At 43.1% G+C, this 24,223-nt stretch overlaps 2 protein-coding genes across 2 annotated transcripts; both read right to left on the bottom strand.

Moving 5' to 3' along the window:
- Positions 1-3,583: 3,583 nt before the first annotated feature.
- On the bottom strand, positions 3,584-12,336 carry LOC128410766 (sulfotransferase 6B1-like). Its single transcript, XM_053382424.1, has 7 exons — positions 12,090-12,336; positions 10,758-10,903; positions 8,836-8,925; positions 8,591-8,714; positions 6,646-6,740; positions 5,504-5,660; positions 3,584-4,313 (listed from the first exon to the last, which is right to left on the bottom strand). Exons 1-7 carry the CDS (start codon positions 12,286-12,288, stop codon positions 4,183-4,185), a joined length of 942 nt encoding a protein of 313 aa, XP_053238399.1. The 5' UTR covers positions 12,289-12,336; the 3' UTR covers positions 3,584-4,182.
- Positions 12,337-13,672: 1,336 nt separating this feature from the next.
- LOC128410765 (sulfotransferase 6B1-like) lies at positions 13,673-22,476 on the bottom strand. Its single transcript, XM_053382423.1, has 8 exons — positions 22,394-22,476; positions 19,913-20,165; positions 18,614-18,759; positions 18,025-18,114; positions 17,780-17,903; positions 17,138-17,232; positions 15,500-15,656; positions 13,673-14,031 (listed from the first exon to the last, which is right to left on the bottom strand). Exons 2-8 carry the CDS (start codon positions 20,112-20,114, stop codon positions 13,901-13,903), a joined length of 945 nt encoding a protein of 314 aa, XP_053238398.1. The 5' UTR covers positions 20,115-20,165; positions 22,394-22,476; the 3' UTR covers positions 13,673-13,900.
- Between the last annotated feature and the right edge of the window lie 1,747 nt (positions 22,477-24,223).

Here is a 24,223-nt window from a genome sequence, read left to right as displayed (position 1 = left end):
TGTGGAAATTACATACAAAAATGCACAATACTAGGGAGAAATGCATGCAGAAATATCTGTATATTAGGCAAAATCCCAACCCAAAATGTGATTATGAGTGCTAAAATGCTGGCAAATGTTTTTGAGGACTTAAAAGAAAAATTGCATGAAACAATGAAGAATAAAATTTAAGTGGGGAAATGAGATGAGAAACTGAGAAAAACTTAAAGGGGACAGCTTAGTCCATATCTAACACACTTACTTGCACACACAATCAGCATTGCAGAAGGAGCGAATTTATTCCTGTGGGCATTTTAAAGGCATTTATTGCAGAGGCTTCGAGAGACCCTGGTTTCCTAGTGAATTTGCACACTGCCAAAAAGCAGTGGAAGGGGCTTCCTTGTCCCAATTACTATAATGCTGTCCCTCCGGCAAAACCAATGCCGTTCTGTTTTCTTCCCTTTTTGCAGCATTCCATTGCACTGGCAGAATAGCAATAGAGAAGTTTGACAGGAGTCAAAATTATTTCAAATTGTTTTCACTCTTCCTATTAGCAGTCTACGGAAAAGGTAGACTAATTTTAGATTCTGGACATGTCCCTGGAGTTTTGGGGAGGGGTTGCGTCTTTAAAACAAATGAAACACCCAAATCATTAATTCGTTTTACAGAAAAAGAAGTTTGAAAGGACACCCATTAGTCAAATACAGTGTAAAAGGGCGACACCTGGTGGATTTATTATTGTATTCCATATTCCCCCTGGTGGACTGACAGTCAGTGTAGAGTCAATACTGATTTTTTGAATATTTTTTCTGTTGTTATTTTAATTTGTTTCTTGTTTGCAACTGTTCTATTAAGGGACCAGAACTTAATGCTGGACTACAGATTTGCATTCAGAATGCCCCATTTTCACTCCCTTGCATCTCCCAGAAGGCCTGGAAAAGAGTCTGTTGGTTCCAGGGGGTTTGAAAAGATAAGTATTTTAATCAGTTTATTTCTGGTTCTCTTCTTCTTCTTCTTCGTCTTCTTCATTTATTTATTTACACTCCACATTTTCCCCTGATAGGAACTCAGGGTGGCTTTCTGATAAAATAGCAACAGCTAAAAACATGGGAGTGCAGAAAGCAATCATTTTAAAAAAGCATTAATAGAATTAAATCATAAACAAATTTAAACAATCTATTAAATAACATAAATATAATTGCAATAAAACAGCATGGTTCTTGTCACTTTTGCATGTGTTTATTCCTAAGGAAATAGACAAGACCAGGAGGGAACTGAGCCATTGTGAGCATCTCCCTGGAAGTTTGTATGTCGGCATTGTCCTGGTAAATTTGGCTTACCATGTCAGGCAAACTAGGCCAACATGCAGAATCTATGAATTCTGGCCCTATTACTATGAATGTGTCTTCTTTTTAAATTTTATGTCCTTTTTTTCGCAACCTGACCAGAAGTGAAATGACCATTAGAAGGAGCACAGAGAGGGGAAACACCATGGTGAGACCCTACCTGCCCATGGACTGTCTCACCAGAGTGGTACATGCTCTGGTTATCTCTCGTTTGGACTACTGCAATGCGCTCTGTGTGGGGCTTTGAAGGTGACCCGGAAACTACAACTAATCCAGAATGCGGCAGCTAGACTGGTGACTGGAAGTGGCTGCCGAGACCACCTAACACTGGTGCTGAAAGACCTACATTGGCTCCCAGTACGTTTCCGAGCACAATTCAAAGTGTTAGTGATGACCTTTAAAATAGCGTTACCAGACATCCCCGGATTTGCAAATATGTCCCTGCAAACGTGGCAGTGGCAGCCTCAGCAGCCTGGAGCCAGCCTGTTAGCGCAGTTGGCTCCAGCTGGCTCCAGGAGCTGCTCGCTGCCATGGCGCCTGCCATTTTTCCTGTGCCACAGCAGTGAGCAGCTCCTGAAGCCAGCCAGAGCCAACTGCACTACCAGGCTGGCCCCTCCTGGGAAAAGACTGCCCACCCATGACTCCCGAGCCTCCCCTGATCTGTCAAAATGAAGGGGGAAGGAGATTGGGGAAGGCTCAGGAGTCACAGGTGGGCGGTGCGCCATTGCCCAGTTTTTTAAAAAAAGAACTCTGCACATTTATGTATCGCAGGGTGTGAAAGAAAGGCTTTGCACCTTTATACAATATGCATGTGTGCTTGGGCCCAGGGTCTTTTGCCTCACCATCCCCACTACTGACTCCCTGTTGCTACTCAGCTTCAAAAAAAAAAAAAAGTGTCCCCGGATTCATTGCAAAAAAATCTGGTAACCATACTTTAAAACCCATTATATACTTTAAAACAGTATATCTGAAGGAGCGTCTCCACCCCCACCATTCTGCCCCCCCACTGAGATCCAGCTCTGAGGGCCTTCTGGCGGTTCCCTCCCTTTGAGAAGTGAGGTTACAGGGAATTATTATTATTATTATTATTATTATTATGCACCTGTAGCAGCAAAACTTGACGCCTTCATCTGCCCAACCTGCAACAAAACATCTCTTCTCCATATCGGTCTCTACAGCCACAGAAAACGCTGTCACTCTCCAATGGTTTGACTTTAACCCTGAAAGTGCACCCTTCAGTTGTCTCCCAAGACAGATGGATGAGCTTCCAATTGCTTTCCAGTTCTGCGTTGTGGTTTATTTCACAACTAATGTGGCCTTTTTAAACTACACCTTCAATTCTGGCCCCTGATAGATCTGGAATGTACAAAGCTTGTATGTCTCCCAGGGTAACAGAAGTTTTTTAAAACATCTTCATCCTTGTCAGAACTTCTTTCCAAAAGGGTGCAACTATCGAGCAATTCCAGAGTAAGTGACTGCTGCAACTGGTTGTCCAAGGTGAGAACAGAATGATGGATTAGAGAGGCCCTTGGCCTGATCCAGGAGACTCTTCTAGCGTTATCTATATTGAAATGGCACTAGATCATCAGTATCTATCCTGGCCCATTCAGGTGCATTAGAGTCTAATTCTGATCTCCAGAACATAGCCTGGGAAATCAAGTACGCTTTGTAATACATAAATTGGGGAGAGTAGATCTTCTTTGTGCGACTGTGAGCTTAATTTAGAAAAAGCAATATGCGGCTTTATGCCTGTGCCCCAAATAAACTTCCCAAACAGCTTGCCTAAAGGGAGGGTGTGAGGGGAAGAACTCTTAAAATATACATTGCATTTCTTCTTAACATGTGCATTCTAAGTGCATTTCTTCTTAAAATATGCATTCTGTCAGGCAGCAGAGAAACCAACCCCCACAGCAGGTTGCCAGGAACGGACAAGACAAGGAAAAGTCCTTTACATCTGCTTTTATTAAATATTCACACAGAGAGGCTTGGGAATGTAGCCTTTCGGAATAATGGCGTTGTCCCGAGTGAATCTCCACCCCTTCCGTCTGTCCCAGTTCCTCATTTGTCAATCTCATAGTCTCTCCTTCAGGTGCTGAAAAGTGCCCTCTGCCTTTGAGCTCTTTGCTCTCCTACTTTCAAGTTTCACCGGATTCTGGGAGGGGGGATCCGGAATGCTTTCTAAAGAAACTGAGTCCGTCAGCTGTTGCTCCCCTGGTGCTGCTGCTGCTTCCTCCTCCTCCTCCTCCTCCTCCTCCTCCTCCTCCTCCTCCTCCTCCTCTCCCATTATTTCCCAGCTTTTCCCCTCATCTGCCTCTGAGCTGTGATGTTCCTCAAACCCCTGCTGTAATTCTGAACTGTCTTCCTCTTCTCTGGAAGGGTCAGGCTGGGGAGGCGGTCTCTCCACTATTCTTCCTCTGCCCAGTCCCTGACACATTATAAAACATAGTTTCAACTGGAAGCTGCTTTGCAATGTCCAGGGAAAAGCAAAATCTGAAGGATAACTATGTTCTGATTCATATAATAGTCCATGAGCAGAGATCAAGTCAGTTTGAATTAAGATCCACAAAGAAAAAATTCCTCAAGCATCCATAATTTAAACAGGCCACCCTACTTAAATATCAAAACCGCTGAAATTGCAAGACACAGGAAACATTATGCCTCCATCAATGTATTGATACACAGAGTGGCTGGGGAAACCCAGCCAGGCAGGGTGGGGGTATAAATATGTTGTTGTTGTTGTTGTTGTTGTTGTTGTTGTTGTTGTTGTTGTTGTTGTTGTTGTTGAAAGTGACAAAGCTAATTGTATTCCAAGAGACAATGCAGGAGGCAGGCAGCCCTTCGAATATAGGTTGCCTCCTCAGATCTTGCAGTAAACCTCATACTTCATCTTTGCTCCTAGTTTGCTTTTGGCTAAACACTCTTCAAACCTTCTGTCCATTTCTTGGTTCTGAGATTCTGAGAACAGGCTTTTCCAGTCACCAACAGATCCTGCAAATGTTTAAGATAAATGAATAGTTGTAACATATATTCAGAAGGTATTTTATTAAGCTGGAGTCTCTTCAGTGGGGTGGATTTGCAGCAATGGCTTCCCAGACGCAGTGTCACTGCGACTTGCTTGAAAAGGGAGCAGATGGCCAAGACAGCAGCAAAATTATGACACTGTGATGGCAGTCTTTTACAAAGGAACTTTTCATTGCAACTAAGTCAAATTTAACTTTAAAAGAGGATAGTGGATTGGTTCTCGCTTCACAACAGGGTAGACAATTATGCAATGTCAAAAAAGTGGATTTGCATACATTTGAATAGAAATACATCTCACCAGATTGAGGAATATCCCAAGTGACTTGCCAACCTTGGACTGGACAGCGCTCAAACAGAGGACACCTTTAGCTAGAGAACGACTAGAAACAGCTCTTAAAAATAGATCACTGTCTTCTGTAAGGTAGGACTCATGGGCATCCTATTCCACACTCTCCAACCATCTCTTGTGGGATGTATGTCCAAGTGATATTTGAAAAATCACCACCTGTTTCTCTTTTAAAATGTATTATCCAATTTAATTACTTCTGACACCAAAGTAGGAGACACAAAAGACAGGACTGCCTGATGGTGTGAGGGGGACCTTGGTATAGTTCCTTCTGATGGATCCCTCCCATGCCAAGTCTCCCATATAACACTGGTGCCCGTTTAACTCTTGGAAACAGGGGGCAGAATCAAATCATTGTGGGAAATCTAAGTGGTGGCTCCCAGTTGCTTTGTGCTGTCCACTACTGGGGAAAAAATATATGGACAGGAGAGTCCAGAGCAGGCATTAGAAGGGGGTCCCAAAGGGGCATCAGCAAGTTCCCCAGGATGCTGCATGTTGATACCAGAGACATGGTGATGGGAGCCTTTTCTCCATCACAAACCTCAACAACTTCTGAGCTGATTTTATTCAATCAACCATGGATTCCTATTCCTTTACCCTGTGTTCTTGAATGATAACATAGAATGATAACTTGCCTTGAAATCACAGGTCTGGACTGAAAATTAAACCTTGCAACCCTTTGTGGCATCCCTACTTTACAAAAGCATACACAAAATATAACTTGATAAGTAACTGTAGATAGTTGTGATCACTTAGCAGGCAACTATTGGTGAACAATCTTATCAACGCCCACCCCACCCTAGAAATTTACCTTTGCGGAAAAGAACATCTCCAAATGCTCCATGAGTTTCAGCAGATTTCTGCTTCATAGCTTTGAAACTGCCTTTTTCAGCAACACTTTTAATTTCTTCTTCGTTCACGGAAAACCCAAAGAATTTAGCTATTTTTTGCAATCCTGAATGTAGATCCTTTTGTTTTTTCATAAACAAGAGAGAACATATTGCATATGTCAAAAACATTACATCTATAGTGGAGCAAACGTAATGTGTCTGTTAAATTAACCCAACATCATCTACTACTCAGTAGTCCAAAGGTTTCACTACCTTTTTGTCAATCTCATTTAAATACCTATTTAGGCATATGGACATATAAAGCTATATGTTTAAATTAGGATTGATGGATTATTTTTTTTGTATGTCACCTGGCAATGTTTTTCCCCTTTCTTTTTGTTATATTTTAAAATATAACTTAAAAATATAAAAATAAAAATGATGTTTTAACTCTACGCTGAAGGTGGAGACCAATGTCATATAAAAAGAAACTCACTCAAGTGGGTTCTTCAGCTGTGGTATCCGCCCCGCTTCCTCCTGGCCTTGTAATAGTGACAGGTGTAGAGTGACCTAGGTATCCGTTGAGAGGTATTCTAGCCTAATACATGCTTTTGCTTTCAAAACCATCTCTTTGGCTTAGCTGCCAGCCACAAGCCTACACAACATCTGTGTTATGAGCATTTCAGAAAACAGTCAGACATGTAATGACATGTCCGTGTTCAGATTCCTGATCCATGTTTGGAGTCATGGGATTGCTGCCTATCACATGATGGTGTATGTTTTCATTCCACAGAGTGGGAGGTGACTGAGACAGAATGTTTTGGCTGCGAATACTCTGTGGATCCCTAAGTGTGCTGATGCTTCTTGGTATCAGTCGCTGTGGTGTTTGGGCTGAAGAAAGCTTTGGAAGCTCCCAAACGACAGAGCAGGATGGAGAGAACATGCCAGTCGGGCATGTGTCTCTACCAGGGTCCTACACGAGAATAGGATGATCCTAACAGTCCGTGTGCACTCATCACAGACAGGACATTCACCTATAAAGTGTCCTTGTGCATTTATCTCTTCGACAGCATTTCACAAAGAAACCTAGTTTTGATATCCCTGGGGCTAATGTTAACCTCACCTCCTTAAGTTCTTCGTAACATATGCCCATGACATTTTCATCATCAACGTACTTGTCCCATTCTGAGACATGGTCAAAGTAGGAGCCCCAACACACTGGATAAAAAGGAGAAGAAAGCTGCATGATATCAACATTTTAAAGCTTATCATTATAAGCAAATTCAGCTATACAAATTAGAATTGCTGGGGGAAGCAGCACTGTTTTCCACAACAAACACATTGAAGTAGAAACTATATAAACTAGAGGAGCATTTCATCAGTTTTTCCTTTTTGTGTGGGGGTTTAAGAGTTTCTTAGTGGTTTTCTTTTGGTGCACAGAAGCTAGTGGCTTTATTTTTCAACTTTTCTCCCAAATCCAGACACAGCATTTTATGTCATTCTGAATGGAAAGAATGTGTGACCCACCAGTACCCTACCAGAGTAAGCTCGCCAAAACATCTTCACCATTTTTGTGGCATCATCCCTGTTTCTTCCATGCCCAGAGCCCCCTAATATTCACACATGCACCTTAGATCCTTAACGCAAAAACTATCTGAGAACTTTAAGCTCACTGTTAGCATACACACATGAACTCACCAGCATACACACATGTGGGAACTCTCATTGGACTGGCATTCCCATTCATGTGGGCATGGATGTTTTAAGAAGGCATATACATGCGTGGCTGTCATGGGCTGGCTGGATGCACAGGAGTGGTGGGAGGCACCAGCTGGTTCCCAAGGGAGTGATGGTTTCCAAGTGATGATAGCTCAGAGCCAGGGGATTGGTGGTGGGACAATGATGAGTTGTCAGAGGGAGAAGAGGGAGCAGGCTGGGAAGAGGGGGTGTCGGAAGCTGAAGAGGGGAAAGGGTTTAGTGAGCAGGAAGAGGCTGGGGTAGGGAGCAGTCCAGAATCAGAGGCAGAAGTGGAGACTGGAGAGGAGAGGCATTAAGAGGCAAAGATCAGGCAGGCTGCTGAAGAATCCAGGGGGTCTTCCCCTCCTGCTGCAACTAGGTACCCCCCCTGGTCTTCCAGAACCCACAGTGGTATGAAGAGGGCAGAGTAGAGGCAGGCAAGGTGACAGAGCCTCAGATTGCTCGGAAAGGAATTAGGGGAGGAGTAGTCTTAGGCAGCTGCGGGAAGGCGGGGGGACCTTTAGTCCTTGCAACTGCCTCATTGGGGCAAGATCTAATGGGAGGAGTTGCTGTGCTCACTAGACCTGAGCTGTTTTGTCTCTTTGAATAAAGAGTTAACTTCACCAACACATTGTGAGTTATTGGTGACCTGCTCCCGATACCCGCCCTGACAATATAGGATTTTAAAGGTTGAAACCAGCACATTGAAATTAGCTTAGATACGTACTGGCAAACAGCGCAGCTCATGTAGGTCTAGGTCTGGATACTGAGGTCCAGCGCCGAGGCCCTTCGAGAAGTGAAGTTACAGGGGATCAGGCAGAGGGCTTTCTTGGTAGTGGCGCCCACCCTGTGGAACGCCCTCCCATCAGATGTCAAAGAAATAAACAACTATCTGATTTTTAGAAGACCTCTGAAGGCAGCCCTGTTTAGGGACGCTTTTTGTATTTGATGAATTATTGTATTTTAATATACTTCACCCTCCCCCCATAAAATATTTGAGTTCCCACCCAAAGTTGATGGACATTTCCATTCAAATTGTGTCTGTGTGCTACATCCTGAGATTGATTATGCGGGGCAGGGCTTACCTGCCCCTCCCGATATTTTATTCAAGTTGGCTCCCTTCTTTCCATAGCATTCTTGACTGTGTCTAGGTCCTAAGTCTCTGGGAAAGGATGAAGCTGGCATATTAACCAAAATGGACAGTACATACTCTAGGCTTCTGCTTCCACCTAGATATCAAAATGGGGTGCTGGATCCAGAACCTCTTCCCATATCATGAACTACTCTTGCATATATTATTTTTGACATTTGCTGTAAAATAAAAAGAATACCTTGACCATTCATAAAATCTGTGAAATATGCATCCCATGTTGCATTAGGAAAGCCAGGAAAATTATTGTTGAAATGAAAATAAGACACCACTGTATCTTTGGGATTCCGAGTCAGCACCAGTATCTGAAACACAAAGATATAAATCACGCTTTAAGATTGTGCTCTTAATGCTCTCAAATAACATTTAGGTGAATGCTGTAGTAATGCAGTCTTAGCTGAAAGACTGTAAGATGCATGTACTCACCTTGGCTTTACTTTTGAAAATAGATTTGGGTAGTAAATGAGGAGGGAGATGAGTTACTATGATCCTTCTGGAAGGTAATTTCGTCATCCTCTTAAATAAGATAGGAAATAAACACTGTGGTCAATTTTGAATTTAATCAGTTCATTTCTTCATTACATTGTAGTATGGATTGCAATGGAAACATTTCCTTCCAGATTTTTCACTAGATCTATTTTTATTTTATTTATTTAATCCCTAGCCTGCTTGGTTCCTATATGTCTACATAACACACAAAGTGCTCTTCCCAATTCTGATTTTCAAGCACAGCTACCACTGTTCTAGGAGACATTTTTTGAATATGTGTCATGTAAATACAACTCTTTGATTTTGTGCACAGTTATCAGTATTTTACAGTTATTTTTTAAAAAACCTGGTCTTAAAGAATGATGGATAAACTGCCAACTGACCAGGAAAAAGGAAAAAGAAACACGATGATGAGCTAGATTTCTGGAACTGGCAGATTTCTCAGCTTACATAACAGTTTATTCGTGTTGCTGTTAATACAAATGACACAGTGAAATCAACATCTGCAGGGGGAAGTGCATCTCCAGTCTAAACCAAACAAAAATTGCAAACCCTCTTCCATGACTTCAGGTGAGGTTGTACCTCCCTGGTACATGTTATTATTATGCCCCATGTCTTCAATCTACTTTTAGGCTAAAAAGAATAACAGTCAGAGATGGGAATACATGCGACTGTACCATGAATTGACGTTTCATACATAAATAAACTTGCCTCAGAGACACTGTGTCCATCAGGCCATGAATACTTTGGCTTGGCCATCTGTGCCCCTCAGGATGATGCTACATAATCACCTGGCAACTGCTACCAAGCCGCAGCTTCTTATACAGTGGTACCTCAGGATGCGAATTTTGACCGTCTGCACATCCACGAGTGGCAAAACCCGGAAGTAACATGCTCTGTTACTTCCGGTGCACAGCGGAGCGCAACCCGAAAGCGCTCAACCTGAAGCGTATTTATCCTGAGGTATGACTGTAGTTCCTGTTGCTCGGTCCCAGCGCCTGCCAACCTAGCAGTTCGAAAGCACCCCCGGGTGCAAGTAGATAAATAGGGACCGCTTACTGGCGGGAAGGTAAACGGCGTTTCCGTGTGCTGCGCTGGCTCGCCAGATGCAGCTTTGTCACGCTGGCCACGTGACCCGGAAGTGTCTCCGGACAGCGCTGGCCCCCGGCCTCTTAAGTGAGATGGGCGCACAACCCTAGAGTCTGTCAAGACTGGCCCGTACGGGCAGGGGTACCTTTACCTTTATGACTGTAGTTAAAAATAGGGGAGAAGACAGAAACTGGCCACCTCATCAAAATATTACTCCCCTCACCCCAAAGTGATGCAATTCACCCCCACCCCACCCCCCCACACAAATATAAGCAAAATCTCCATGAAAGGTTTTCCCCAAAACCAAAATGTGCTGGGGAAAGCATTAAGGCAGACCCCCACTGTACATTTAAAGTATGTTCAACGCGCATTTGTAACAGAGCTCACAGAGCTACAATTCCCAGCAAACAAACAGTTCCCAACTGTAACAAACTATAGTTTTCAGGATTCTTTGAGGGAAGTTAAATGTGTGGTGTGGCTCTGCAGTAAGTTGAACAGATAAGTTGAACACCCAATTGATTGGAAAGAGTGTGTGCTATTGGTTGACATGAGCTCATCATGTATGGAGAAAGGCCAGTGTTATTTCCCTCGAGCACAGGAATCCAAATGTCTGCTCCTTGGGTGACAAAGATCTGCACGCCATTCAAGGAGGTCTGATGCTTCCTAAACTCATTTTTTTAAAGAGTGGTTCTCCTAGACAATGAACACTATCTGTCTGCTTTTCAGAGACTAATTAATGTCAGTGATGCTCTGATTGCTGATGAACTAACCTTGATGGCGTCTAGATCTTCAAACTCAAGACGTGGAGGCACTGCCAGTTCCTCTTCAATTGCCATTCTTCTTTTATATTCCTCTCCTGTATATTTCCCAGCCCTGAATTCCAAGTCACGTAGCATGGTTTCAAGCCAGTTTGTACCTGAATGAGATGCAAAATGTCTGGGGTATGTGCTTCATGCTTCTTTTTAATAACTTGCTCATGGAAATCCCTGATGCTCAAGGACACTGACCACAAATAAAGAATTTATCCAAAATGTATAAGTTATGATTAAATTGGCATTTAAAAGACGAAATTGTTAAGGATGTAAGGATGTAATGGCAAAATGGGCCCAAGACTTCAGATATACAATAGAATTGGAGAAATGGGAAAATCTTTGGAAATATGATATCAAATTTTCAGCCTGCTATTTAAATAAAGAAAACGTTTTTAAAAATGATGTATATTGGCGAAAATTGGCGAAAATGAACAAAAAAAACCAGTAGTGAGTACTGGAGATGTAACCCTTTAGAAAGCATTCCAGACCCCCCCCTCCCAGAACCTGGTGAGCCTTGAAAGTAGGAGAGCGGAGGGCTCAGAAGCAAAGAGCCCTCAGCACCACCCGTAGAATAGATGACGAATGAGGAAGTGGGAGAGAAGGGGAGGAGAGATTTACTCGGGGCAATGCCATCATTCCAAGAGGCTGCGTTTCCAAGCCTCTCTCTGTAAATGTTGAATAAAAGGCAGGTGGTAAGAACTTTTCCTTGTCTTATCCATTCCTGGAAACCTGCCACGGGGGTTGGTTCCTCTGCCTCCTGACAGTAATGAAATTATTAATGGTCAGACATGAATGTGTAGTCTGGAGGTGAAGCCAAATCCGATAGTTCTCCATTTTTTAGTATATAAATACAGTGGTACCTCGGGTTACATACACTTCAGGTTTCATACGCTTCAGGTTACAGACTCTGTTAACCCAGAAATAGTGCTTCAGGTTAAGCACTTTGCTTCAGGATGAGAACAGAAATCGTGCTCCTGCGGCGTGGCAGCAGCAGGAGGCCCCATTAGCTAAAGTGGTGCTTCAGGTTAAGAACAGTTTCAGGTTAAGTACAGACCTCCAGAATGAATTAAGTACTTAACCTGAGGTACCACCGTAGGGAGAGTCATATAAGTACTCCTTCTGCTGTGACTCTTTCCTCATCATTGTTGGGCTATTTAGATTCCTTGGCTATATGTAACTGCACCTATGTAATTTGTTTTTTATACAGAATATGTTCCATGTATGGTTATGTTCTTCATATACTGCCTTTCATAAGACATTTTTGTTTGGGTGGAAAAGATGGCTACTCACCTGTTTTAGGATATCCTACCAAGATCACATCATCCGTCCTGGCTTCAAAGGTTTCAAGAGCTTGGAAATTTTCTAGCTTGCAAACAGCAAGAGGATACAAAATCCCTTTATAGGTAAATAGCTTATCTTCTGGAGCTAGCTTGTCACCATCAGCCAACAACTTGTCCAGAATTTCAATACGTTTCCTGTTCATGTTCATCTTTGTATCTGATGGGATGGACACTTGATGAAGACTGAGATTTGAGCTATTCTGCCTGAACAGATTAATACTTATGTTGATCAGAAAAAGTTAATATATTACCAAGATTACGATTCATATCTGGTGATGAAGTTCACAGTGTAAAGTTACTGTTTAACCACGATGCTTGTAAAGTACCTCTAGCCTTACATTTCCCATTCCATGTTCACAGCTGTCCTTGACATTTGGGCTTCTGATTCTTTCAGAAGTCATCAGCATCAAGAATAGTTGTGCTGGATCAGTTCAAAAGCCATCTTACCTAGCATCAGGTTCTCACAGAAATTGGTTCAGTATGTTCAGAAAACAGGCAATGTGTGTGTGAAGCGGGTGAGAGAGACTCATTAGTAAGTGTGGTAAACAGTGAAAAGTGTTGGTAAGTCGTACAGGAGCCATAATACCATGTATATGTCCGTTGATTGAAATTATAGCAGTGCAAATAAATGATTTTAGACCACCACTTCCAATGGTTTGTAAAATAGTGTTATTTTCCAACAGCATTTTACAAGAAGATAAACAATGAGCCATACACAGTTGATAACCTTCATCCCATATCAGCTAGTTTCTTCTGTTTTTGTCTTAAGAGAGCTATTTATTTCTCTGGCTAAGTTTGCTTAAACTATTGCACACAGTAGTATGAACTACTGTGGCCACACCCTTACGTAAAAGCTTTGCTTTAAATGCCTTATCTTGGCGTTCTGAGACCAAATGCCACCCTTCAAAGTTTAGCACCTCAGGCTCTGAGAATGAGGAAGTGAGTGGGGAAGGAGTTAGCACCAGTTAACTGAGCTGATTGCAGCTTCTGAGAGCTTATGACCAGAGCTTGTGACCAGGACTCGTAAACAGGGGAATTTGTGAGGGTGTTGAGCAGGGAAGGCCCTTGGTGCTGTCTCACGGTATGCATAGAACCAAGAGACATGAGAGGTGAGGAAGCTGCTGCAGAGACATGCAACACCAGTGCCATGTTTGTCTTCCTCCCAGAGAACATGCAAAAGTACACTTGTGGCAACCGCAAACTGGTTGCCTTGCTGGAAGAGAAGGTATAGCAACTAGCCCCACTTGGAGCTACAGAGCAAGAATTTTTTTCAATAGAGTTGAGTGGACCATGCTGGACTAGTAACACAGGTGGGGTGCCCCTAGAGAGGAAGAAGATTGCCCACTGCAAGTGATGAACCCCTGGAGGAACACGACATACAGAAGCAGGGCTGTCAGGAGCCATGCTGCGTCACTGGAGCTGCAAAATGGATTCCACACGCTCACCTCACAGTTTCAACTGAGAGCTGCTTTGCAAAATTCAGCTAAATGCGAAATCTGAAGGATAACCAATTTTTATACAATAGTCCATGCACAGAGATCAAGTCAGTTTGAATTAAGATCCACAAAGAACAAATTCCTCAAGCATCCATTATTTAATCAGGTCAACCTGCTTAAATATCAAAATTGCTGGAATTGCAAGACACAGGAAACATTATGGCTTCCTCAATGTTCTGTACAGGTACACAGAAAGAGACAAAGCTAATTGTATTTCAGGAGACCATGGAGGAGGCAGCCAGCCCTTTGAATATAGGTTGCCTCCTCAGATCTTGCAGTAAACCTCATACTTCATCTTTGCTCCTAGTTTGCTTTCGGCTAAACACTCTTTAAATCTTCTGTCCACTTCTTGGCTCTGAGATTCAGAGAAAAGGCTTTTCCAGTCACCGACAGATCCTGCAAACATTTAAGATAAATGACTAGTTTTAACATATATTCAGAAGGTATTTTATTAAACTGGGGTCTCTTCAGTGGGGTGGATTTGCAGTGTCACGGCCACTTGCTGGAAAGGGAAAAGGGAAAGCCAAGACAGCAATGAAGTCAATACTGTGTGATGGCAGCAATAGGTGTTCTGCTGTTGCTCCTGTGCAGCCCCACCCTTGTGACTTGCTTAGCCTTCCCTTCCCCTGCAAAGCAGCAGTGGCTCCACTGTTGGAAGGCTGTAGTTTCACCTCTGTTCCACTGAACCGGCTGCTGCTGCTGACTCCTTTGGAATTTGTTGGCTAAAGGAGGTAACTGACCTTGACAGAAAGGAACCATAATCGTTTGCTCCTCAGCCAAACATCACACAGCTGCTGTTAGGATTTACTATGAAACATGCTATTTCTTAACCACTCACCGTGCATAAGTCTCTCACACAGGAGCTGTTAATTACAACTAAGTCACAATTAACTTTAAAAGAGGTCAGTGCATTGGTTCTCGCTTGACAATAGGGTAGACAGTTATGCAATGTCAAAAAAAGTGGATTTGCATAAATTTAAATAAAAATACATATCACCAGATTGGGGAATACACCAAGTGACTTGTGTGCTCTTTAAACAAACCTTGGACTGGACAGCCCTCAAACAGAGGGCACCTTTAGCTAGAGAACGACTAGAAACAGCTCTTAAAAATAGATCACTGTCTTCTGTAAAGAAGGACTCATGGGCATCCTATTCCACAATCTCCAACCATCTCTTGTGGGATGTAGGTCCAAGTGATATTTGAAAAATCACCACCTGTTTCTCTTTTAAAATGTATTATCCAATTTATCCACTTCTGAGACCAAAGTAGGAGACACAAAAGACAGGACTGCCTGATGGTGTGAGGGGGACCTTGGTATAGTTCCTTCTGATGGATCCCTCCCATGCCAAGTCTCCCATATACCATGGGTGCCCTCTTAGCTCTTGGAAACAGGGGGCAGAATCAAATCATTGTGAGAAATCTAAGTGGTGGCTCCCAGTTGCTTTGCGCTGTCTACTACTGGGGAAAAAATATGTGAACAGGAGAGTCCAGAGCAGGCATTAGAAGGGGGTCCCAATGGGGCATCAGCAAGTTCCCCAGGATGCTGCATGTTGATACCAGAGACATGGTGATGGGAGCCTTTTCTCCATCACAAACCTCAACAACCTCTGGGCTGATTTTATAGAATCAAATCCTATTCCCATACCCTGTGTTCTTGAATGATAAATAAAAATCCAGAAGAAGAACTTGGATGCCTTGAAATCACAGGTCTGGACTGAAAATTAAACCCTTTGTGGCATCCCTACCTTTAAGAAGGTTACGCAAAAAATAACTTGATAAGTAACTATACATAGTTGTGATCACTTAGCAGGCAACTATTGGTGAATAACCTTATCAACTCCACCCCACCCTAGAAATTTACCTTTGCGGAAAAGAGCATCTCCAAATGTTCCATGAGTTTCAGTGGATTTTTGCTTCATAGCTTTGAAACTGCAATTTTCTACAACACTTTTAATTTCTTCTTCGTTCACGGAAAAACTGAAGAATTTAGCGATTTTTTGCAATCCTAAATTTGGATCCTTTCCCCCCAAAAAACAAGAGATAACATGTCAAAACAGTATATTCAGTCCTTTCATTTTAGCTGTACGCAACAGTACGTAGTACTGCCACCTTTGGGGGGGGGAGGTGGCACGAGGGCTCTTGGAAGCATTTGTCCAACTTAGGACAAGGAGGCACAATGCTCTGACAGGATCCTGGAGGCCTGCTGTCTCCTTCCCAAAGTCAGGCAGGGGAGGCTTCTTCACCCAAGCAGCAGCGCCCTGGTAGGTGGGTGGGTGGATGAGGGAGCATCAAGCAGCTACTCCGCCCTCACCGCCCAGACTTGGCATCAGGCCAACCCCCCCCACTGGCTCCTCCCCCTGCTTGCTGGTGAGTACTGACACTTTTTTCAATAAAAAAGCACTGATTACATCTATAGTGTGTTAAATATACTACTACAGGTCTGATGGGCGGGGTATAAATAATATATTATTATTATTATTATTATTATTATTATTATTATTATTATTACTACTACTACTACTACTACCCTTTTGTCAATCTGATTTAAATACCTATTTAGGCATATGGACATATAAAGCTATATGCTTGAATTAGGATCCCCCCCCCATTCTTTTTGTTATATGCCCATAAAATAATTTAAAAATATAAAAGTTCTAACTCTACACTGAAGGTGGAGACCAATGTCATACAAAAAGAAACTCACTCAAGTGGGTTCTTCAGCTCTGATATCAGCCCTGCTTCTTCCTGGCCTTGTAATAGTGACAGGTGTAGAGTGACCTAGGTATCTGTTGGGAGGTATTCTAGCCTAATACATGCTTTTGCTTTCAAAACTCTGGCCAGAGTCTTTAGCTCAACTGCCAGCGTAAGCCACAAGCCTACACAACAACTGTGTTATGAGCATTTCAGAAAACGGTCAGACATGAAATAGCATGTCCATGTTTGGATTCCTCCTCCATGTTTGGAGTCATGGGAATGTTGTCTATCACATGATGGTGTATGTTTTCATTCCACAGAGTGACAGAGACAGGGTGTTTTGGTACTACTGTGTTCTGGAAAGTGGGACTATTGTCCTTTGTTCTTTCTCTCTTTGCTATCTGATGAGAAAGAGGAAAGAGCTAAGTCAGAATGCTCTGAGTGTATTATATGTAAATAAACGTAGATTAGCCAAAGTGCTGTGCTACTGAGTTCTGTTAAGCAAACTGCAAATACTCTGCAGATCCCTAAGTGTGCTGATGCTTCTTGGTATCAGTCACTGTGATGTTCAGGCTGAAGAAAGCTTTGGAAGCTCCCAAATGACAGACCAGGAGGGAGAGAACATGGCAGTTGGGCATGTGTCTCTACCAGGGTCCTACACGAGAGTAGGACGATCCTAACAGTCCATACGCACTCATCACAGACAGGACATTCACCTATAAAGTGTCCTTGTGCATTTATCTCTTCAACAGCATTTCACAAAGAAACCTAGTTTTGATATCCCTGGGGCTAATGTTAACCTCACCTCCTTAAGTTCTTCGTAACATATGCCCATGACATTTTCATCATCAATGTACTTGTCCCATTCTGAGACATGGTCAAAGTAGGAGCCCCAACACACTGGATAAAAAGGAGAAGAAAGCTGCATGATATCAACATTTTAACACTTAACAGGCTCTCTGTTAGCGTACTCACATAAACTCGCCTGCATACATACATGTGGGAACGCTCATTGGATCTGCTTTCCCATGCATGTGGACACTGATGTTTTAAGAATGCATGTGCCTGCATGTAGGTTTTTAAATGTTGAAACCAGCACTTTGAAATTAGCCTAGATACAAATTGGGAAACAGCACAGCTCATGAAGGTCCACTATCACGAGTCGTGCTGCTAGATTCTGGACAGATGAACGATTCTGGCCCATTTTCAAAGGCAACCCCAGCTAAAGCACATTACAGGAGTCAAGTCTACAGGTTGCCATAGCATTCATGACAGTGTCTAGGTCCAAAGTCCCTAGGAAAGGATTCAGTGGGCATATTAAACAAAGGTGAACACTCCCAGCTTCTGCTGCCACCTGGACATCAGAATGGGGGGGGGGGCAGATGCAGGACCTCTTCCCATCTTGTGAACTACTCTTGCATGATTTTTTTCAAAATAAGGAGGATACCTTTTCCATTCATAAAATCTGTGAAATATGCATCCCATGTTGAATTAGGAAGGACAGAAAGGTTATTGTTGAAATGAAAATAAGACACCATTGTATCCTTTGGATTCCGAATCAGCACGAGTATCTGAAACACAAAGATATAAATCATGCTTTAAGAATGTGCTCATAATGCTCTGAAATAACATTTAAGTGAATGCTGCTGTAAAGGAATTATAGCTGAAAGACTATAAGATGCATGTACTCACCTTGGCTTTACTTTTGAAAATAGATTTGGGGAGTAAATGAGGAGGGAGATGAGTTACTATGATCCTTCTGGAAGGTAATTTCGTCATCCTCTTAAATAAGATAGGAAATAAGCACTGTGGTCAATCCATTCCTTTCTTCACTACATTGTAAATTGCATGTAACAGAAACATTTCATTCCAGATCTTTCACTAGAAGTATTTTTATTCTATTTATTTAATTCCTCGCCTGCTCGGTTCCTAAGTGTTGACAACATACAAAGGGCCCTTCACAAATGATTGCTTTCAGGCATAGCTACCATTTCTCTGGAGAAAATTGAATATGCATCATGTGACAAATACAACTCTTTTATTGTGTGTAGTCACCCTCATGTTTTTGTATTTCCTGTAAGCTGCCCAGAGTATCTGAGGAAACCTAGCATGATGGGTGCAGCAGCAGCAGCAGGAGGAGGAGGAGGAGGAGGAGGAGGAGAAGAAGAAGAAGAAGAAGAAGAAGAAGAAGAAGAAGAAGTTTTTTTTAAAAAAAACATGCTTAAAATGCTTTTCAGAGATGAAATAAAGTCCGTGATATGCTGATTGCTGATGAACTAACCTTGAATGCATCTAGATTTCCAAACTCAAGGCGTGAAGGCACTGATAATTCCTCTCCAATAGCCTTTCTTCTTTCCTTTTCCTCTTCTGTATATTTCCCAGCTCTGATTTCCAAGCCGCTGAGCATGGTTTCAAGCCAATTTGTACCTGAAGCAGATGACTTATGTCTTATGTATGTACTTGAGACTGGCACACATGCCCACTCTGGCTTCATGCTGCTTTTAAATATTTTGCTCATGAAAATCCCTGCTGCTCAAGGACACTACCCACAAATGTCCCCTGGTATCCTTTACTGGTGACACCTCACCAATGATAGCATGGGCAGTTATGGACCAGAAAACCTCAGGGGATTGTGGTTATACAGGTAATATCTGTGTGTCGGCCCTACTGACTGACAGATGGAGACTACAGCACTGTGACTTAGAGATGGGTGAATTGGTCGGTTTTGGTTTCTCTCAAAGCTTGAGATCTTTCTGAACTTTTGGAGTTCTAGATTAATTGGACTTGTTGAGATGCCAGAATGTTGAAGTAATTGGTTTTCTTTCCGAAGGAACCAATGCATTAGGAATTCAGCAATGTTCTCGTTTTTTCTTTCTGAATATTGCAGATATGTGCTTCAGTTCATTGGTCATCCTGCTCCCTTCAAATTACATGATAATTGATACTGATAAGTTGATATATGAATAAATTGACATTGAGGACATCTCAAAAAAGCAAACTTGATGTAATTGCACATACAATTCTGTCAAGACTCTTTTTGAATGGACATGTGGGCACAGTAACAGCCCCACAGAAAATAAATTGTGCTGTAGTTGCATGTACAAGCACAACAACTTTGCTTTTGTTGAAGTGTTTTATCAAACGACATGTGCACATTGGTGTCACGAGGGTGTGGGAGAGGGGAGAAGCAAATGATCTAAAGATGTGGAGAACAGAGTCGTGGTGTCCATGCATCAATTCTGAATTTTGGACATTCTATTATAAATGAACTTTTAATCTTGACTTTATTTTGACTAGATCAATAATGGAATTATCAATGATCAAACATGAATGTGTAATCTGGGGGTGAAGTCAAATCAGACGGTTCTCCGTTTTTTTGAGTATATAAACAGGGAGAGTCATATATGACTCCTTCCTCATCGTGGTTGGGCTATATAGATTCATCGTAAAATCTTGGCTATATGTAACTGCACCTTTATAAATTGTTTTTTATACTGAATATGTTCCATGTATGGTTATGTTCTTCATATACTGCCTTTCATAAGACATTTTTGTTAGGGTAGAAAATATGGCTACTCACCTGTTTTAGGATATCCTACCAGGATCACATCATCCATTCTGGCATCAAAGGTTTCAAGAGCTTGGAAATTTTCTAGCTTGCAAACAGCAAGAGGATACAAAATCCCTTTATAGGTAAATAGCTTATCTTCTGGAGCTAGCTTCTCACCATCAGCCAACAACTTGTCCAGAATTTCAATCCCATGTTTACCTCTCATGGCCATCTTTGTGTCTGATGGGACGGGCACTTCAAGAAAACTAATATTTTCTGTATTCTGCCCAAACAGAACAAACTTAATAGATTACCACAGTTGCAATTTGTATCTGCTGAGGCATTCAGAATGTAAAGCTACTCTTTAACCAATATTGCTGGAAGATGTCTAGAAAACAGCCTTTGCATTCCCATTGCATGTTAACGTAAGGTTACCAGACGTCCCCGTTTCCTGGTGAAAGTCCCAGGATTTACAAATGAGTCCCCATATAAAATCCATTTTGTTGCTCAACCCCCTTTACAATTGTGCTTTGGGGCCCTGCAGATTTCTGTTCTTTCTCTTGAGCTACTTAATATTGACATTGCTGTTGGGAAACCTTTGCAGCTTGAGGGTCACATTCCTGCAAGATTCCAGGAGCCACATGCCAGTGCTGGGCAGGATGAGAGGCCAAAGTAGACAGAGCAATGAATGCAAATTTTTACCTTTCTACAGTAGGTACACCCACACGTAGCCCACTTTAGCATTTATCCAGGCAAGCCAGAGTCATTATCAGAATCCAGCCAGATAGAAACCCTCATGAAGGGTGTGAAACAAGGCCTGTGAGGGGGGTGGTTTGAGGAGAGGAGTGTGTTGCTTGGGAGGGATATGGCCTGGAGAGAGTCCCAAGGGCCAGATAAAGAGGCTTCGGGGCCATATTTGGCCTGTGGACCTGAGGTTCCCCACCCCTGATCTACAGGGAACTCCCAGGAGAGGTCATCTAGAGATGTGGGTGGAGATATCACCAGTATATGGGTGACACTCAGCTTTCCTTCTCTTTTCTGTCAGATGCAGGGGAGGCTGTGGGTGTCCTGAATCAATGCTTGGGCATGGCAATGGGCTGGATGAAGGTGAATAGACTCAATCCAGGCAAGATGACGGTGCTGTAGGTGGGTGATTCATACACCCAGCTGAATGGGGATCAACCTGATCTGAACAGGGTTGGCATTCCATCTAAAGAATCAGGTTCACATCCCGGGGTCAGTTACTGATCCAGCTTTGTAATTAGTAGTTAAAGGGACCTCTGTGGTTTCTTTCTATCAGCTTCAGCTGAAATGCCAGCAGCAACCGTACCTGGATGGAGATAGCTTGGCTACTGTCACCTCCTATTCAGACTATTGTGACATGGTATATGGCAGGTGGCTTTAAGGACAGCCCAGATTCTGCAGAATAAATAATGGAACTGGGCAGTTGGATCATTATGCACTACTGCTTTGGTCGGCCAATTCAAGGTGATGGTTATTATCCTTTTAACCTGGCTTGGGACCAGGTTACTTGAAAGATCAGCCTCTACCATATATACCCCCCTACTAGTCATGGCATGGCTATACATTATCTCCTGTAAGAGAGGCAGCATACCTCAGAAAAGCAGTTGCTGGGAAACAAAAATAGCTAACAAGTTGTTCCCTCTACAGGGCAGTAGGAACACTAGTGAAATTGTATTGTGAGTATAATCAACTGAAGTATTGTTTTCCAGCAGTATTTTACCAGAAGACAAACCATGAGACAGAGTAATATGCAGTTGATGACTTTTATCCCATATCAGCTGGTATCTTCTGCTGTTGTCTCAAGAGAGCTATCTATTTATCTGGTGAGGTTTGCTTAAACTTTTACACACTAGGAAGGTATGAACTTCTGGGACCACACCCTTACACAAAAGCTTTGTTTTAAATGCTTTAACTTGGTTTTCCCAGAACTTAAACCCCACCCTTTGACGTTTGGCGCCCCAGGGCCTATGAAACATAAGAGCTCTTGCCTCTCTAGTCTGGTGTGTGGTTTCCCACAGAAGCCTCTGAAGCCCCCATGGGAAGCCCACCAGCAACCACAGGAAGGCAACAGCCCTCTTCTGCTCTTGTTTGCCAGCAAATGGAATTCAAATGCTGCCCCTGACCGTGGAGGTAGCGTGGTAGCTATTTTGACTAGTAGCCTTATTCTCTATGAACTTGTCTAATAGCCTGAATTCTTGCCATCTCCACATCTGGTTAGTTTGGGAATGTTGAGGAAGGTAGGAGAGGATATACTGATTAAATATTATCCCTCCTCACTCACTCTACTTGAACAAACAGCAGAGCACATTCCATTGCAGATTGCTGGAAGCAAGTTGATGATTCGTTAGAATCCTTTAAATTAAGCAATGCAGTCTGGCTTGTCTGGTCTGGCTTGTTCCTGGTAAGTTTCCACTTTATTTCCCTTTTAAAATAACAACAACAACAACACAACAGTCTTCTTTAAAAGTAAGAGTAAAGTTGACTTACATTCAGTTCACAGCAGTAATCTAAAGGCAGGCTTTATCTTGTGCTTACAGTTACATTTGTGGAGAATAGAAGTCTGAGCTGGGGCAGACTTTCTGTAAGGATGAGCCAGAAGAGGAGGTCCACACCTATCTACCTGGTCACACACAAGGGGAGGAGGCTCCAGAGCAGGTATGACAGGAAGTCCTTCCTGTCTGGAGCCACATTCCCCTGCGTGTCCACGCTAGGCAGAAGGAAAATGTTGCATTTGACTGCTTCAGTGATGATACATCCCACAGTTAGGTACTGTGCAGGTTCCAGCAAACTGCTTTCACCAAGACTTCTGGGACAAAGCGACAGAACCTCCATTTCTGAATATGTGAAATCCAGTTGTTATTCATATCTGTCTCCAGTCCAGATTCATCTATCTCTCTGTTTTTTAACTTTTTAATTTGTCATATGCAAAACATCATCTGTTAATCTGTGTCAAGACTTGATCTTCAGCTCAGAAAAGTAGTATTCAAAATCCTTAGACCAAATTTCAAAATGGAAATTAAAATTCTTAAGCATTTTCCAGTTTAGGAAGTCTTTCTTCTTTCTGATCTAGTAATTAGGTCAGGCATCCCCAATGTTTGGGACCCTCTCTATGTTTTGGGACTACAACTCCCATCATCCCTAGCTAACAGGCCCAGTGGTCAGGGATGATGGGAGTTGTAGTCCCAAAACATCTGGAGGGCCACGTTTGGGGGTGCCTGAATTAGGTGAATGCTACCACACAAGTCTGTTCACCCCTCTTTGTGCAGTGGCGTTGCAGGATGGTAAAGGCTTCCCAACGAGGGAACTGAAACAGTGATGCCCTTCTTGGTAGATGGTGGGGGCTTAAGCCCCCTCCGCCTATCAGGAAGTGGATCCTAGCCTGCACCCGGCTTTGGTGAATGGGGATGCAGGCTGGGGACTTGGGCTGAGCCAGGGGGCAGAGCCGACAGAGCAGGTAGGCTTCCCTCAAATCCACCCCTTGCCCATTTAAGCAGCCCGCACCTGGGGCACTACCTGTTTGTTTCTTTGCCGGATTTCTTCCCTGCCCACGCACCCTTGGTTTAAGCTGAAAGTCAATGACTTTGCTGTGGCTATGATGGTTGCTGTTCTTTATGGGACCAGGTAGGAATTTGCCCACCGGGCTAATTGGCACCAACCTGGTGGTTTTGCCTCATATCAATCATTGCAACCGGTTTGACATTGGGTCAATCCTTTGTTTTGGATGGAGGGGAGGTTCTAGTCTCTGCCTGCCCCTCCAAATGCTGGGGTATCCCGTTAAAGGGATCCAGGGGGAGTGGCCATGTCTGTGTGCCCAGGCAGGGTCAGGGCTGAAGGCACTCCCCCAGACGGCGGTCCCTACGGGGGTCACCCTTGTTGGGAATTCCACTCCACCCTTTGCTGCAGATATGTGGATTGTTACATGTCACATGTCTGTTTACATTCCAGCACAGATTGCTGGCATGAGCGGAACTTCCGCTCTGTATTGCTTTTGTTTTTTTCTCTCTCCGAGAAGACAGCAAGGAGAGAGGCCATGTTTTCCTTTGCCCTGATTTATATAGAATAAATGCGTAGCTTAGTATTGTATCCACGCCTCAAGCCTGATCTGTTGTGCAGTTTATACTGCTGAGTAATGTGTGCTCAAGCATACACTGCAGCTTGGGTCACAGAGGCATGTCGGAGGAGGATGACTGATGGATCTCCGCAGCGGCAAGGCTAAGAGGGGAGCCGCTCCGGCTGGGGCCGAGCCTGCTGGCTTTTCAACCCCCAATTCCGACAACCCTATTTGATGTAAGTCTTAGGAACCCCCATCTGGACTGA

Source organism: Podarcis raffonei, chromosome 3 (assembly GCF_027172205.1).
Source record: "Podarcis raffonei isolate rPodRaf1 chromosome 3, rPodRaf1.pri, whole genome shotgun sequence".
In the NCBI taxonomy this organism is placed as follows: domain Eukaryota; kingdom Metazoa; phylum Chordata; class Lepidosauria; order Squamata; family Lacertidae; genus Podarcis; species Podarcis raffonei.
The sequence above is the reverse complement of the archived record's forward strand: the minus strand, read 5'-3'. Positions and strand labels throughout refer to the sequence as shown.